This window comes from Hyperolius riggenbachi, chromosome 3 (assembly GCF_040937935.1).
Source record: "Hyperolius riggenbachi isolate aHypRig1 chromosome 3, aHypRig1.pri, whole genome shotgun sequence".
Taxonomy (NCBI): Eukaryota; Metazoa; Chordata; class Amphibia; order Anura; family Hyperoliidae; genus Hyperolius; species Hyperolius riggenbachi.
The window spans coordinates 215407850-215425935 of record NC_090648.1 but is presented as its reverse complement, the minus strand read 5'-3'; the positions used below and the strand labels follow the sequence as shown (position 1 = coordinate 215425935).

Below are 18086 nucleotides of genomic sequence, written 5' to 3'. Positions count from 1 at the left end.
AAGTAAAGGCAAGACTAAATAAATTAAAAATAGACAAGGCACCTGGCCCGGATGGCATGCATCCTCGGGTCCTAAGGGAATTAAGTTCAGTTATAGATAAACCCCTTTATCTTATCTTTTGTGACTCTCTTGCAACTGGCAGAGTCCCAGTGGATTGGCGTACAGCCCACGTTTTCCCATTATTTAAGAAGGGCAAAAAATCAGATCCAAGAAATTATAGACCTGTAAGCTTAACATCAGTTGTATGCAAACTATTTGAGGGGTTACTAAGAGATACTATACATGACTTCATAGTAGAAAATAATCTTATTTCTCAGCATCAACATGGGTTTACTAAAGACAGGTCCTGTTTGACTAACATGCTCAGCTTTTATGAGGTAGTGAATGCTAATATGGATATTGGGAATGCTGTAGATGTGATATACTTAGACTTTGCTAAGGCCTTCGACACTGTTCCCCACAAAAGTCTGGTGCAAAAGATGAGGATGCAAGGACTGGGGAAGAGTCTGTGTGCTTGGATAGGGAACTGGCTAATGGACAGAAAACAAAGAGTTGTGGTCAATGGATCATACTCAAAATGGGAGACTGTTAGCAGTGGGGTCCCACAGGGGTCTGTACTGGGTCCAGTGCTCTTCAATTTATTTATTAATGACCTAGTGGATACAGTAGTGAGCAATGTTGCTATTTTTGCAGATGATACAAAATTGTGCAGAATCATCAACTTTAAGGAAGATAGTGTTATATTGCAACAGGATCTGGATAGGATGGCTATATGGGCACATACATGGCAGATGAAATTCAATGTTGACAAATGTAAAGTCATGCATTTTGGTCGTACCAATGGTCTAACACCATACAGAATAAATGGGATACAGTTGGGGACATCAAACTTGGAGAAGGACTTAGGAGTACTCATCGACAACAAGTTAAATAATCGTACTCAATGCCAAGCCGCTGCAGCTAAAGCTAACAAAATTTTGGGATGCATTAAAAGGGAAATAAAAACTCGAGATGCTAGCATAATATTGCCCCTGTTTAACTCTCTAGTAAGGCCACATCTGGAATATGGAATTCAGTTCTGGGCACCACATTACAAAAAAGATATTGCAGTTTTAGAGCAGGTGCAGAGACGAGCAACAAAATTGATACGTGGGATGGAAGGTCTCACTTACCAAGAAAGGTTAGATAAACTGGGTTTATTTAGTCTAGAGAAAAGACGCCTTAGAGGAGATCTAATTAACATGTATAAATACATCAGAGGGCAATATAATAGCTTGGCGGATGAGCTTTTTGTCCCTAGGCCTTCTCAAAGGACTAGAGGACATGATCTGCGCATGGAGGAAAAACGTTTTAGCCATTTATTTAGGAAAGGGTTCTTTACAGTAAGAGTGATTAAGATGTGGAATGCATTGCCACAGGAAGTCGTTATGGCAAACTCTATACCTGCATTTAAAGGGGGCTTAGATGCTTTCCTTGCGTTGAATGACATCCATGGCTACAATTACTAGGTAATGCCAATGATGTTGATCCAGGGATTTTATCTGATTGCCATCTGGAGTCGGGAAGGAATTTTTACCTTGTAAGGGTTTTTTTTCGCCTTCCTCTGGATCAACAGGGATATGTGAGGGAGCAGGCTGGAGTTGTACTTTGTACTGGTTGAACTCGATGGACGTATGTCTTTTTTCAACCAAAGTAACTATGTAACTATGTAAAAGGAAGTTGCAGGGCATGCCGGGTTGCCTTTTTTGCTGCCTGATTGGCTGAAGCCTCTTTCCCGCCTGTTTTCCCCTCCCACACTTCTGTTTCTCTCTGATTAGCCGATATTTCTCATGCTGAGACAACACACTTTCTATTGCAGAGCTAGGTGGGAAGCCCTGAAGACTGGGAGGAGGGCGGGCAATGCAAACACAATCAGGCAGAGAAGAGTAATGCTGGGAATACACGGCTCGATTCTGAGCTGATAAGATGGTTAGATAGATCATTTCCGCCCGATCATCGTTCGTTTTGCCGCTCGATTTGTCATTGAAGGGAATTGAAAAAAAAAAGAAAAGATAAATGAGTGGCAGATAAGAGAATCGAGCGGACAAAACGATTGGATGCAGAATCGAGCACCAGTAGCCCAGCAATAACCCGACTATAAGCCACTATGACCCAGGTCAGAGTTGAAAAAAGACTTGAGCTTTGTAATAGCAGAAAATATAATGCAAATCCAGGCTAGATTTGTCAGATCACTTCTGTTCTCCAGTTTTCTCCACTGTTCCCAACCACACAGACTCATGCCTAGTATCCCATTATATGCATGTATACAATGATTGAGGAGATCCCATACTCTCTCAGGTTAGCTTTATTATGAAACTTTTATAATTTGTTATTGCTTATTTATTAATCTGCCCCCTTCTCTTAGATCACACTTTACAATACACCTTTCTCTATTTGTGACTGCATGAAAAAAATCAGTTCTGGATTTACCTTTTTGGAGATGGATGATGTCAGGAAAGTTGGACAGCAATCCTTGGTATAGACATAGGGTATCAAGAAACCTAAACTGATCGTTCTTGGGCTGCTCAGCAAACATCTCACCCACTTTTTCATAGGTGCGTCCCGTGTGTGCAATAGCACCCACAAGTGGTTCTGAGCCATATGGTGGGTCTAGCTGGAAGGAGTGACTTAGACCCTGAAGAGCATTTCCGAGCCTCTGAAATTCCTTACGGAAGCCACCCATGTGCTTGCGTGCCAGTTCAGATACCACACTATTAAGCTGCATAACATTCTCATCCATCTTTTTTGAAAAGGCTTTGAAGGCATCCACACGCTCTTCCACATCCTGTAGATCTTGGTGTTCTGTGGGTATCTGCAGAGTCAGCAGGAAGCTGGCACCCACCATCTCATCCTTCTCTGCACGACGCTTACCTAGTTTCCATTGCTTCTCATCCCGGCAGGTCAGGAAGTGCTGAAACCCATCATACTGAGAAAGAACAGGGTGACTGGTCATGTGATCCATCCACAGTACTAAACGTCGTTTACGTTTCTGAATAAAGTCCTCTTCAAAACGTCCTGTGGCCTGTTTCTCGGGCAAGTGTGGAACGGAGATCACTGTAAATTTGTGCAAGAGGCGATTGTATAGCCAGTCAAAGTGCTTGTATCTTCTGTAAACTGGAGAGTTTGTGTGCCCTGGTGTAAGCCTAGCAGAATAAAAAAAATAGAAATTGGGAATGGCTTTAGGAGTTTGCAATTGACAAGAAGAAAAGGTAACAACTGTCAACATCTAGGAGAGTGAAATAATATTGTGCTTTCTCAAACATACTACCAAAATATACTGTATTTTTGGACTACAAGACTCACATTCCCCAAACCCCCCCCCCCCCCCCCCAAAGTGGGGGGAAAAAGTCACTGCATCTTACAATCCTAATGCAGGGAGTTCTGGACTTGTGAACACCTGCCAATACGATCCTCCAACTCGTTGCAATGTTGGGGACTCCCTGTACTGTGCCCATGCAGAGGAGGAAACAGGGAGACAAACGGAGGACACAAAGAGGCGTAGAGGAGGACACAAGGGGGACAGAGGGAGACACAAGAGGTACAAGGGGGGTTGTAAAGCTGCATACAAATGTACCATTTGTACACAATCTGTGTCACCGACCAGGATCCAACTCAATTCTGTCCTTGACCCTACACCCCAATGCTCTTCAGATGAGTCGCTAGGCAAAAGTGACCTGTTGCATCTATAAAGAAAGGAGGAAGTATGATGGTACAGGGTATAACAAAGTTGTGGATGGGAAAGGGAGGGGAACAATTAACTCAGCCACTGACTGTTGTTCAAAAATCTGGCATGCCAGATCATTAAAGCGGATCCGAGATGAAAAACTAACAAGTAACTTGTCTATATATCTTACCTAAAGTTTAGATAGTTTACACAGCATATCTAGCTGCAAACAGCTTTAACAATTTATGATTATTTATTCCTGTTACACAATGAGGGCAGCGATGTTCTGTTTGTCACAATGTCACAGGCTGAGGGCTGGAGATGCTATCAGCTTGCCTGTGTGTAAATTCAGTCCCCTCTCCTCCTCCCTCCTTCCCTCTGCCTCTGAAATCTCTGACTAGTAACCTCCTCCTTCTCCTACCAAGACTGAGCTCCCATTAGCCCTTGCTACAGTGCCAAGACACTGTGAAAAAGCTGTTGGCGAGGCTTGTTTAGTTTATAGGGAATTAGAGTATTAAAACAAAACAAAATACGTATTTGGCTTGAGGAATGCCCTATAAACTATATGAAAGGAACACAATTATGCAATGAGTAAAAGTTTATCTCGGATCCACTTTAAGTGACCTTGGTGGAATCCTGTTCTAATGCAAGATTCTAATGCAAGATTGCCCCAACAGGCTGTGAACAGTCTAGCATTTGTACTAGCAAGTATGATTCACTAGTTATCTCCTGACTTATTCATATGACGAGTCAGCCAGCTGGCTAAATAGACAGATATGTAGAGTGATTAAAACATTGACAGCTTATTACTTTGAAGCCTTAAAGGGAACCTATAGTAATTGAAAAAAAGTCAGTTTAACTTACCTGGGCTTCTACCGGCCCCCCGCAGTCGCCCTGTGCCCGTGCCATCCAGCTGCCCTGTGCATTCCTCCAGTCCCTCGCAGTGCCCCACTTTCAGTTTCTGGTGACTCAGTGAGTCGAAGGCCACTGCATTTGCGTGGCCCTGGCTATGCGCGTGCTCAATCGCACTCATCACCATGATCATTTTGCGCAACTGCTATATGAGATTTTCTTGTACTGTGCGTGCGCAGGATGCTCCCAATGACACTAGCACAATGGAGGACGCGCGTGGCGCAATGACCATTGACTGAGTCGCGGGAAAAAAAAGTTGGCCACTGTGGGGCACTGGAGGAACGCTTAGTGACAGTGCGGGCACTGCAGGGGGCCGGTATAAGCCCCAGGCAAGTTAAACTGGCTTTTTTCAATGACTTTAGGTTCCCTTTAAGGTGTATACACATGTACTAACTGTCGTCTGTAGGGATCGTGACTCAATCACTAGGGCAACAGCTGAGGATGTGAGCTCATACCCCTCGGCTACAACTGACTGATATGCACTGTTGCTATGGGGATATAGGAAGACTGTGTAGGGTATGATGGAGCAGAACGATGCATGGGGGGTTAAGGAGGGAAACAATTATGTGATTGACCACTGTTGTCGCTTAAAGATCAGGCATGCCAGACTGAATAAAGTCCTCTTCAAAACACTATAAGCCCTTTTCTGAGCGCTTTTTGGCCTCCACAGCTTTCTGAGAGCTTTTTAAAAAAACCTCTCCCATTGACTTTCATTAAAATTGCGGTAAAATTGCGTGATTTTACCATGATTTTAATGAAAGTCAATGGGAGCGTCTTTTAAAAAGCTCTCAGAAAGCTCAGGAGACCAAAAAGCACTCAGAAAAGTGCTTATAGTGTGTCTGAATCCCACCTCGTGTATAAATATGTAGTTAATTTGTTCACTGCATTAGCCGTTATCCACTCTAATGCATCCACTCTAATGCAACAGTGTATTAACTGTTGTATTGTTTATATTGTATTGTTATAACCGGTACGCTATGTACAGCGCCATGGAAGATGCAGGCGCTATATAAATCAATAATAATACCAGATCTCTTGGGAGACCTGTACATAGTACAGATTCTTAACTTTCGTCTCGCATGAGCACAAGGTTTAACAGATGGGACTATGAAGGAACCAGGCAAGGTTAATTGCATGGTAATTATCACATCATGGGATCCAGCCAATAACAGATCAGGAGTCCCTTGGGGTAGATTCCAATAAAGAAATCTTGTTTTATTTTTACCACATTATATTGCAGTAAAAGGTGAAGGTAAGTGGAAATGCATTTCATCTCAGCCTCCACCCTGAAGATGGAGAGGCCTCTCATGCCGCTCCAACAGTTTTTGATTTGATGACTTTGCTGCTTGTGCGAGGATCATTTCACCCAAAATCGACTGCAGCCGCCACACTTTTCAATATTTCAAACTGTACAACTTTGGACTTTAGAGTGGTTTATATTTAGTGGTCCAACTGTGGCTAAGCTGTACTGTAGCAATATCCAATTGCAAGAATAAAACAAGATTTTCTTAATGCAAACTAGCCTGATCTTTCCCAAACTAAAGAACGTTTGAGAAAGAAAAACATTTTTAAAATGTGTGAATTGCATGCATTATTCCTGATCAATATTCATTTTAATAACAGAGTTATCCTTATCCACAGAGGGGTAGTAATTGCAGTAAAATTGCCACATGGAGCCTGTAGATGTTGCCTAATCTAGCATTGTGATAACCACTCAGGTTGGGTTAGTAAATGCAAACTACTATTAGTTATACACTTGTGTAAAGTATTCTTCCACAGCCACTCAATCTAAAGCTAATCAAGACAGACAAAACTTGTTGCTGAACCTGCATGGTGACAAGTTCACTTATTGCTGAAATCCGGTGTTGCCTCTTGCTGTCACCTGACAAATCCGTCCCACAAATAGCACACAGGTAAACTCCTGCTTGTTTGCTACACATCACCATAACAACCGCACTCTAACCTGGCTGCATTATGCTGGCAGTCTTTACTAAAGGCTGGATTTCCCGCTTACACAAATTCTGCTTTATAATATAAGGTGACAAAATGATGAAGCTAAATCAGTGGCTACCTGCAAAAAAAAATGTCAGCAGTTTCATAAACAGAGGCTGCTGTAAAAGTCAAAACAGAAGTGAAATAGAGTTCCTGAGCATTAGACAACCATCCCATTGATGGATCATCACACAAGCTAGAGAGATCAAATGCAAACGACCAATCACATCTTCTAGTGGAGAAGTCAAATTCCCAAATCACTTCAACAGCCTTTAATTAGGGAACCGCAGTTTTCGGTGAAGATTACAGTTTGTATATTTTAAAATCATATGCTCAGTTTCCATTGCTCTAGTATGTGACACATTTTCTTTATAGCTAAAATAAACCCAGAATTAAAAAAGGCAAACTCTCAAAGCAGTAAATTCAGGGCTGTATCACTCCAGTCAGTCCTCGAGGGCCATGCCCATGCCAGTGTTTAGGATGGACAGAGACATGGATGTGTTCTACCTGATGAGTCACACCTTTCCTGAATCAGTCTCATCAATTAATTTGAGCTGTGCCAAAAATGTGCGAGTACCTCGGCCCTTGAGGACTGGAGGTGGAAACCCCAAACCTTTTACATTTTAAAACTGAAAAACCCACTGAGGCCAAATTACTAAGCTGAGGGTCTGCAGTTTTTAATTCCTTGGTTTGGCGGAGCTGCACCAGTACATCAGGATGTGGTTCTTCCTGTCCACCAGGCGAGAGGCTGTGATATGCAGGAACCATGGTCTACTGGCGTCTCCTGCACATCAATGCCCAGCTGCATGAGCTGCAGCACTTGGCCCCATTAGATTGATCTGGGAGACAGCGCACATTCCCCTTTTTTCAGACATGAAGTAATCTATAAATTGTCAGGCCATGTTTTTTTTTTTTTTTTATGCACCAAGCAGGTGCACATGTTCATTATAGGAAATCTGGGATTGAGAAACAAAACTTGAATGCTTTTTGTTTTTTAAACGAAATGTATTTTAAAAAAAATGGTTTCCTCCTTACTTCTCCCCAATGTAGGCTGGGATTGCCCACGAAGGTAGTGATGATGCATGTGAGGCTCTGCCCCCTGACCAGCACCGGCCCAATTAAAGAAAGGGTGGTTCCCTTGCAAAAGAGAGGGTGGTAAAGCCACTTCCTCCTTTGCAAAGCACCCTTGTGATAATGTTAAAGCAGTTAGGGTAAAACCCACCTGGGTGAGGAGGGGCATAGATTTTATTTAGACTTCATTTTATTTTGTAAAGTCTTTTCGTACATTTAAATCTGTATATTGAGCCCAACACATTCTATGTCATTCACTCTGCTTGCATGTAAGGTTGTCAAATTGTCCTACAATTTCTTACCTGTAAGAAATATAGCTCTTGATCCCTTTGAACTTTGTCTGTTTGGTAGGTTCCTCCACAGAGCAAGCAAATGGATTACGATCTGGTCGCCACTGTGGCCCCATGGGTCCCATTTCAATAACATGGGTTTCAGGCACTCTGCCTAGCTGTGGAACATCACCAAGTATGAAGGCTTCCACACCTGACCGCACAAAGCTAGAGAACCGGTTTAGATTCCTTCCTACAACACTTCCCCTCTTCCCACTTGCAATACTGTCCTGGCGCTCAAGTGGTGGCCGTGGTCGATGGGTATATTCAGACCTTGAGTAATGGTGGTGTGGTGGCTGATTATATGGAACACCATTTGAACCATGTGGCTCTTCTGCAATAGACTGTCCATCATCCCAATCATCCCAGTCATCATCATCATCCTCGTCATCATCGTAGCTCCCATGATGAGTAGTATCTGGATAATTCTGATGGTGAGCCGGGTAGTCTACTTGCACTGCTCCAGACCGGGGTGGCTGAATGATCTCAACATATGAGGCTGGGAAGAGGCCGGTCTCACCACGGCTGTTTGTGCCTTGAAGCCACCCATCCAGAGAAACATCACTTAACAGCCGTAGCTCCTCATTCTCCAAGATGTTTATCTCCTCTTTGTTCTCACTCTGGAAGCTGTAGAGAGCTCGAGCTTTCAGTGCCATCATGAACAAGGTTGGAGCAGAATGCTGCAACATTAAAGGAAAGTATGAGTACATCATATGCATAAACAACATAAACCTTAACAGTTTCTGATGGTATGGGAAAAGACTACACTTATATATGGCCTTCAGGTTCAATTATCAGATAGATCCCTCTATGATTGAAATCTGATCAGAGAAGATTCTATTACTGCTACACTCTTCCTGTATCCTCTCCATCACCGCTGGTGTGCCTGTACCCTGTGACCCAGTGGCATGTACATTACGTGACCCTGTACACGCTGTCAGGTCACGGGACACAGGCACCCTGCAGGGGATGGAGATACCTAAAGAGTGAGGAACAGATGAGTGTGCCCTTCACTGCAACACTTTCCACGGGTCCAAGGGAGCACAATTTAGATGGGAGGTGGCATTGATCTCCGGAAAATTGATTATAATGATCAGTGCTGTGGTGTCGGAGTCTGAGCAATTTTGGGTACCCGGAGTCGGAGATTTCATAAACTGAGGAGTCGGAATTGGAAGTCGGAGTCGGGTGATATTTGTACAAAATCCACAGCCCTGGTAAGTATTAGACTAAAGAGTCGGAGTCGTCGGAGTCATTTTGAGTACCAGGAGTTGGAGTCGGTGGTTTCATAAACTGAGGAGTCGGAGTTGGAAGATTTTTGTACCGACTCCACAGCCCTGATAATGATCGAATGTGGCAGGAAAATGGAGCAAGTGTATGGGCACCTTTACTGAAATACCCAGTAAAACCCTGACATTGATCTGATATGGCCCAGGAGAGGCTGGACAATGTATTCACCTGGTGGCAGACAATTTTTAAAATTACTCCAGTCAAGGTTTTCTGAATTACTCATAACATCGCTACAGGAATTTTAGAACTCTTGAAATGCCTTCGTAAATCAGGCCCAAGTTAAAGCAAGTCAAGTTGTTATTGCTGTGTCTGTGTATAACTTCATTACCAGACACTTTTTGTATTGTCATTTTATTACCCGGTTTCTTTTACAACAATTGACTTTATACTGTAGTTCAAACATGTCTAAAGGAGTTCTACTTTTGACCAAATAACATTCTCTGCCATTCCAACCCCCTGACTCAGCCAGGGAAATAGTTTCTGCTCTTTGTGGCTTTTCTTTACTTTGCCTTAAGGAGCAGCAATGCTCCAGAGAGGTGGAACCTGACAGACAACATGTCTTTTTCAAGCTAGATAACTATGTAACTATGCGGCTATTCTGCAGCTCTGGCCAGCTAGGTTAGATGGCAATGTAAATTCATGAAACAATGTTATTTGGTATGTAGAACACAGCAGACATGAGGCTGAATGAAAACCCAAGTTCCACATTGATTTAAATTTCAGCAGCCACCTTCATTTACTTTTTCTCACGAGGTGACGTGACATGATGAGATAGACATGTGTATGTACAGTGCTTAGCACACAAATCACTATGCTGTGTTCTTTTTTTTCTTTCTCTGTCTGAAAGAGTTAAAAATCAGGTATGTAAGGGGCAGTTCCTGTCCGGGTCGGGACCGGTTCGGACTCTAGCATAACCCTCACTAATAAGGAATTGCAGCCTTAAAACACTTTTGTGGCAGTAAATGGCTTCTAAGTGCAGAAAAGAGATAAAAAAAGGTCAATAGTTCATATATTTTAGCCCTGGCATACTTCAATTAATGTGTCATTGAGAAAAGGCCATGAAATAGCTTAAAAAGTTGATTTAAATATAAAATTAAACTGTGGGATAAAAAAAGTCATTTTTAAAAGGAGGACAGATAAATAGCGCGACTCGGCCAGGCTTTTGGGCACTATTGCAGGTGACAGGAGCCACCCAGGGAGACTGTGAGGGACAAGGGGCCTCAAGGGGGCTTAAGGAAGCCCCAGGTAAGTATGGTACCTGAGACGCCTCTCTCCTCAGGTACAATTTAAAGAGGAGCTGTCAGCCATACTATCTCAGGGAAAAAAAACAAATATATAAGTAGATAAATACTTGTTCTACTTACATAACAGATGTATTACACTGTCTACGTTACAATTCCTGTGAATTTTATAAAGGAAAAGTAGAGAATCCTATTCTAGATAGTTTCAATATTTACTGTGGCTATTTTGAAGCCAGTCGTGATGTAATATCCGCACTAAAGGTGGCCATACACTGGTCGATTTGCCATCAGATTCGACCAACAGATAGATCCCTCTCTGATCGAATCTGATCAGAGAGGGATCGTATGGCTACCTTTACAGCAAACAGATTGTGAACCGATTTCAGCCTGAAACCGTTCACAATCTGTTGTGGTGGTACTGCTGCTGCTGCCCCCGCCCGCCCGCATACATTACCTGCTCCGCCGGCGCGACTCCAGTCTCCCGGTCACCGCTGCTCTGTCTGCGCTCTGGTCTCCAGGTCCGGCATGCCTCACTTCTTCTAGCCCGGCAGGAAGTTTAAACAGTAGAGGGCGCTCTACTGCCGGGCTAGAAGAAGTGAGGCATGCCGGACCTGGAGACCAGAGCGCAGACGGAGCAGCGGTGACCGGGAGACTGCAGTCGCGCCGGCGGAGCAGGTAATGTATGCGGGCTCTATTGCGTCGGTCGTCGGGCACTCGAACGCCGCTAGCGATGCGCTCTTTACCCGCGGGCGATCGACGGTTATTTTCCGCACGGCACGATCGACGGGATCGGACGAAATGGATCGAAATTCGGCGTGTAGCGTGAACGATTGGCAGCAGATTCGATCCCAGTGATCGAATCTGCTGTCGAAACGGGCGCAAATCGGGCCAGTGTATGGCCTGCTTTAGTCTCCCTTGCCTGATTTGCTTGCCTTTCACAATAGAAAGGGCATTGTTTCAGCCTGAGAAATTGTGGCTAATCAGAGAGGAACAGAGGTGTGGGAGGGGAAAACAGAAGGGAAAGAGGCTTCAGCCAATCAGGCTGCATTAGTTACGCCTGAGGGGAAGTAGCGAAGCAAAAAAAGACAACCCAGCATGCCCTGCAACTTCTCTTTTGTGTACCAAATTTTCTGTGTACCAAATAAGAGTCAGGTAAACTGAGGAATTATAATTTATCAACAAGAAAAGTAATAGTGATTTTAACTTTTGGATTGCCTGATTAGCATCCTTATTACTTATTTACCAGATAAAAATAATTGATTTTTGATTTTATGCCCGACAGTTACTCTTTAAGCAGAGCCTTACAGAGAATCTGTATTGTTAAAATCGCACAAAAGTAAACATACCAGTGCCTTTGGGGGTCATCTCCTATTACCCTCTGTCACAATTTCGCCACTCACCGCCGCAGTAAAAGTGGTTAAAAACTGTTTTAAAAAGTTTGTTTATAAACAAACAAAATGGCCACCAAAACAGGAAGTAGGTTGATGTACAGTATGTCCACACATAGAAAATACATCCATACACAAGCAGGCTGTATACAGCCTTCCTTTTGAATCTCAAGAGATCATTTGTGTGTTTCTTTCCCCCTGCAGTTCTCATGCACTGAAGTTTCAGGCTGCTCATTTCTTCCTTGCAAACAGCTTTGCCCTTGTCTAATTCCTCAGTATGTGAAAGCCCAGCGAGCTCAGAGGACGATTTATCCAGCTTGTAAAAGATAAGAGAGAAGAGAGAAGCTGTTCTAATCTAAATAACACACAGGCAGTGTGCATAGAGGGGCCTGGAGGGGGGAGTGCATAGCAGAACCACAACACTGAAGAACTTGGCAGCCTTCCAGACACAGGCCGACAAGTCTGACAGGGGAAAGATACATTGATTTATTACAGAGACTGTGATAGTACAAAGTGCTGCAGTAAGCCAGAACACATTAGAATAGCTTTTGGAACTTGTAGGATGATAAAAAACAGGATGCAATTTTTGTTACGGAGTCTCTTTACCATATGATGAGTAGAGCAGAATACAGTACATTACACGCAATGCATTACACACTACTCATTGTGCACAAGACTTTACACACGTAATGCTGCTAGTGCAGTTTAGTACATACCCCCAAGCTTCACCTTAGGTTATTCATTATCAAATACATTAGCTGTATCAGAATCCTCCATCAAAATCCCTCAACCAGCAAGACTTAATGCCATAGTTAAGCCCTGAGCAACACTTCTCCTCAGAGGCACATGGGTCCATATGCAATTCACTTTTTCACCTGAGTTTTCTCCTAGGAGATAATTTTTCATCTTCAAATTAAAATAACTTTCCAGTACTTTTCTACTAAAAAGTACCAAAAAGTAAATTAAAAAGTAATATCAAAACTATTTTGAGCATTTTCTTACTTTCTGGTGGCTTAAAATGCATTTTATTGACAAATTTAAAAATATCACCTAGGAGAAAACTGAGGAGAAAAAGTGAATTGCATATGGGCCATGGTTTAGTTTAATTGATTAGTGCAGGTATGTCTTTATAACTGTACTTAGACAAACATGATCATGTGACCAGCAGTGCCAGGAGAGAGGGTGGAAATGGTTACTGCAGTGATAGAAGATTTATAAGACTTCTGTTAAATAACAGGCCTTTTTTTGCTGTCTCTGGATATTCTGCTTGTCAAACCTGACCGTTATTCTGCACTCTTTCCAAAAAACTGAAGACCAAACAAGAAGGAAAGTGATACCTATAAAAATAATTAAGGATTATTGTGTTGGCTCCATTAAACCACATTCTGTGAACGGTATGGACGTTTGATACTATTAGGGGATCGCAAGATGGCAGTAATCTGGATAGGATATCACAGTGGCAAGCGTATTTCTACAAAATGTGAGGATTTATTGCTTGAGAACACAGGAGGATTTGTTAGTCACCACTTGACAAGTTCTCAGTTTGATATTGGGACTATGTTTAGCATACTATTTTCATGGCATCGCGATAAAGGCATGATATATTTTTTACATAGATTAATCATCCTCATCATAACAGGGTTCTGCTTTGACTGTTCCCGTACAGACTCCTCCAGCCCCATCACTGGTGGGCTATATTTGATTGGTACGCCAACAAAGTTACAGTATGTATATTTTTAAAATGTTTAGTTTCAGGCAGCTTATAGAGCACCTGTTTTTCTCTACTTGTTTTCTTGTATCTTATTTTTCAATTACCTGTAGTACTTATTATACATACAACATCCTCAGTTTCTATTTCCTGCAGATTATGTTTCAGGGTTTTTTGATGATTTGGTTTTTCGGACAATTCCCATAAGGGCGCGTTTCCACTTGAGCGGAAACCGACGCGAATCCGCAGAGTTTCCCCGCAGGCGAATAGTGCGGGGAAACTTTGCCATAGGGTGCAATGGTAACGCTAGCGATTCGGCTGGCTTTTCCATCCGAATTGGCGCGGGAGGCTGCGGATCCCATAGCCGTGCATGGCACGGCTGATAGTATTCGTCTGCTTTCCCCGCAGACCCAGACGAGCCGTCTCGCAGACGTGCGCCGCTCATGAGGAATCGCGCCCTAAATGCCCCAATCCCTTTGTTCTTTTTGTGGTTATTCACTTTGACCCAGAAAGCAAAACTTGGACAAAAGCATATGCTGAATTATGAAGGGTGAGCTGTTTACATGAACAGAAGCATATGGGAAGATGACAGTCATTATGTGCGGTGCAAGTGGAGGGGCCACAAGCAGAGGCAACGTTGGTGGATGGCCTGCTAAATAATCTGGCAGAAAGATGCCTGCCATGGAGATATTTTTTTGTACTCCTTCATAGTGGCTCGCTGCAATACACAGAATCACTGCTATTGTTCTGCAAAGAATTCTTCCATTCATTTCCAAGATGTTTGGATAATGAGGAAAAAAAAAAAAACACATCCAACTGTGTACAATTGTCCCAGAGAAATGTACTGAATGCCTCAAAGCAGCCCAACGCAAAAGGTTACATTGTCAATTAACGTGCAAAGGAGGGGGGCACACAAACTGATTTTCAGTCAGAGCTGATGTTACTGACAAGTGAAGTTTACATTCACCATGTTTTTTTACCCTGAACTATCACATGGAGGCATCACTGTTATTCAGCCACTGTTTAATGGAATTTACATTATACATCATGCACCAAATTTTAACCTCATTGACATGTATGTAACAACATGTGTTGGTAGCAATGGTCTTCTGTGCACCACATCGCAATCACCACTCGGGTTTGGCCCCAGTATTCACATAGTGTTCAATCTGTGATCAGAAACAAGATGTGATAGCGATATTATACGAACCATGCCAACACCCGAAAACCAATGAGCAAACACTATGCATATTTAGCAGGCATTCACTGCCCCCAAAACGCTGCTAGTGCTGCTTTTTTACCGTTTACTAAATGTGATGCCTGGATGAATTGTTCCCACTTGTCTCACTGGGATCCCAATACACTTTTGGCAATATTACCGCAATTTTTTTTTTATTTTTTTTTTTGCATCCACCCCATAGATCATTTGGTTAATACATATTTACAGTATATGGTACAATACACCAGTTGCTGGATACAGGGTCAGCCTCCTCCCTCAGAGTGACGTAATTCTGCAACATATCAGTTTCCTAAAGCTCGACTAAGAACCACGTAGCTTGTGTACAAGGCTTTAGCTTATGTGGTTTGGTTTTAAAATGTGTCAGCAAAGGATGATCATTCCTCTGGATGCGTGTTATGCCGCAGACAATATCTGCAACTGTGAGTTTTGTTTTACACTGTGGGCAACGGTCTGCCCTGCAGCACCTCTGGAGGGACAGCCCAGTACTGTTACACTGACTTGGTGCAAGTTGTTTTTTTTTTAAATTTGAATTGGCATTTAATAACAGCTGACACCTAATTAGCAGCTAGTGGCTTTCATTTGCTAGCAAGGCTTTCACTTGATCAGTGGATATCTGCATGTTGGAGAATTCAACCAGGCTGCTAGTGGTGTATAGCAGTGGTTTCACAGTAGTCCTAAATATAACACTTTGCTTGAGAGAAACATTCATAGCAAATCCCTATGGTAGAGGGATGATATCTCTAGGATTAATATTGTGCTAGACACGGACTTGTAATAAAGCAATTCAGTGTGACATAATGTACAGTTGTCTGACTTTGTCACAGCTAACGGGGGCAAACACTTCTTTCCCATGCAGTGAATATGGGAGCAGTGACACATATGCTAGGAGACAGCTCAGCAGCTGAGTGCTTCATTATATAAGATTAAAATCAGCTGCTGACAAACCTCAATTAAAAACAATACTGGTGATGTAGTAAAGGAGTTATGCATGAAGAGATGGAGCATCCTCTCTGCTCACTTCAGTCATCCATTCATGAGCAGAGAAGTTTCCCATTTGTCTTTTAAAGTGATGATGTACCTGCAAATGAATATTACAGACTTACTTCACCGACAGTTCCTCTCAGAAGCTCACTATTTTCATTGATTCCTAAAATCTTGTCCGACTTGTATCTCGGTAAGCTGAAAGCCTTAGGACTATTTCACTCCACAAATCACAAAACGCAGACGCATTTTAGTATAATTTCCACAATGTTGGCCTGCATTCAGTGTAAATGCATTCCCAGGACTCCAATTGTAACTTTACTATACTCGCGTTTGCAAAATTGCAAACCTTTTCAAAAACCAAACGGAATGCAGACAGTGTGAAAGGGCCCCTAGAGCCCTTTTCCACTATATAAATAATGATTTATTCTGCGCCTATAGAGATCGTATAAAAAGTTTTATTACAAAAACAGTTGTTATTAATTGTTCATTTGACAAGTCACACCATACACTTCACACACTTTACAACAGCCATCCATACGCCTGAATCTAACTGACTGACTGCACAAAAGCCAGCTATCCTGATAGCCCCTCCGGCAATCCTCAGCCGCCCGTATATGAGCAGATAGACACCCAGATCCCACGCGCATAAGCCTGTATTTGCAGAAGTCCGTTACAATAATATTGCAGTGTTAGTTCATAAAAGATTGTTAAAATCAATGTTGTTTTCTCCTTTTGCATATGGATTAATGATTTCAGTTCCTTAAATATCAATTCATTTTGCAGGTCCGCACTCGATATTTTCACTGTGCCAGACTTCTGCTATGTCCTTATCTATGACACTCACGTATCTCCGTTTGATGTTATGGAGAGGAAGGAGTCTCGTTGGTTGTTCGCAGGCTTACAACAGACTTGCCGGTCCTGGCCATGGACACTTCCCGAGTCTGGAGCCGCTTAGAGTTTCAAAGTCTCTGGTCGTAGTTCCGGCGTGGCCGGAAGATTCTTGGTGACGTCACCACACTGTTAGACCAATCAGGGCCGACGCGTTTCGATAGGTCCGCCTATCTTCCTCAGGGCCATTAATCCATATGCAAAAGGAGAAAACAACATTGATTTTAACAATCTTTTATGAACTAACACTGCAATATTATTGTAACGGACTTCTGCAAATACAGGCTTATGCGCGTGGGATCTGGGTGTCTATCTGCTCATATACAGGCGGCTGAGGATTGCCGGAGGGGCTATCAGGATAGCTGGCTTTTGTGCAGTCAGTCAGTTTGATTCAGGCGTATGGATGGCTGTTGTGAAGTGTGTGAAGTGTATGGTGTGACTTGTCAAATGAACAATTAATAACAACTGTTTTTATAATAAAACTTTTTATACGATCTCTATAGGCGCAGAAGAAATCATTATTTATACTGTTTTCACTGTCGGTGGGGGTAGAGCAAACCCACATTCTTTCTTGCAGCCAATCATTAATTAAAGAAAAGCGCAACAACTGTTATTACCTAAACCTTTTCCACTATATCAGTTGCTGTCAGTTATAACTGAAAGGACAACTATGTCTAACTGACTCAAGGTGTTAAAGTGCTGACCCGGAAGCAGTTAAAGGGACACTTAAGTAAAAAAAAAAAAAAGAGTTTTACTCACTTGGGGCTTCCAATAGCCCCCTGCAGCTGTCCGGTGCCCTCGCCGTCTCCCTCCGATCCTCCTGGCCCCGCCGGCAGCCACTTCCTGTTTCGGTGACAGGAGCTGACAGGCTGGGGAGGTGAGTGATTCTTCGCATTCCTGGCCACAATAGCGCCATCTATGCTGCTATAGCATATATCATATACCATATAGCAGCATAGAGGGTGCTAATGTGTCTGGGAACGCGAAGAATCACTCGCGTCTCCAGCCTGTCAGCTCCTGTCACCGAAACAGGAAGTGGCTGCCGGTGGGGCCAGGAGGATCGGAGGGAGACGGCGAGGGCACCGGACAGCTGCAGGGGGCTATTGGAAGCCCTAGGTGAGTAAAACTAATTTTTTTTGTTTGACTTAAGTGTCCCTTTAAGGGGTCATCTCCATTTTTAAAATGGAGGATGTAGAAGTCCATTGATCACAGTGGACAAAAAGCACGCAGGAGAGGAGAAAGAGATTGATGATGGCTAGACTACACGGGAGGTAAATATGACGTGTGCATGTTTTTTTTTTTCACTTTTATTTTTACAGTTCAGGTTTGCTTTAAGTCTTGTG

At 42.9% G+C, this 18086-nt stretch overlaps 1 protein-coding gene across 3 annotated transcripts in view; it reads right to left on the bottom strand.

Annotated features, from left to right (window-relative positions):
• SNX33 (sorting nexin 33) overlaps window positions 1-18086 on the bottom strand; it is a 57440-nt gene that overhangs the window by 21569 nt on the left and 17785 nt on the right. The window contains exons 2-4 of one of the 3 annotated variants that reach the window (XM_068275709.1): window positions 16700-16917; window positions 7981-8687; window positions 2470-3182 (exon numbers count right to left, since the gene is read on the bottom strand). In XM_068275709.1, coding sequence (XP_068131810.1) covers window positions 2470-3182; window positions 7981-8666 — 1399 coding nt within the window. In that variant the 5' untranslated portion in view covers window positions 8667-8687; window positions 16700-16917. The remainder of the gene's footprint in view (window positions 1-2469; window positions 3183-7980; window positions 8688-16699; window positions 16918-18086) is intronic. The other 2 variants (XM_068275710.1, XM_068275708.1) reach the window with 2 other exon arrangements.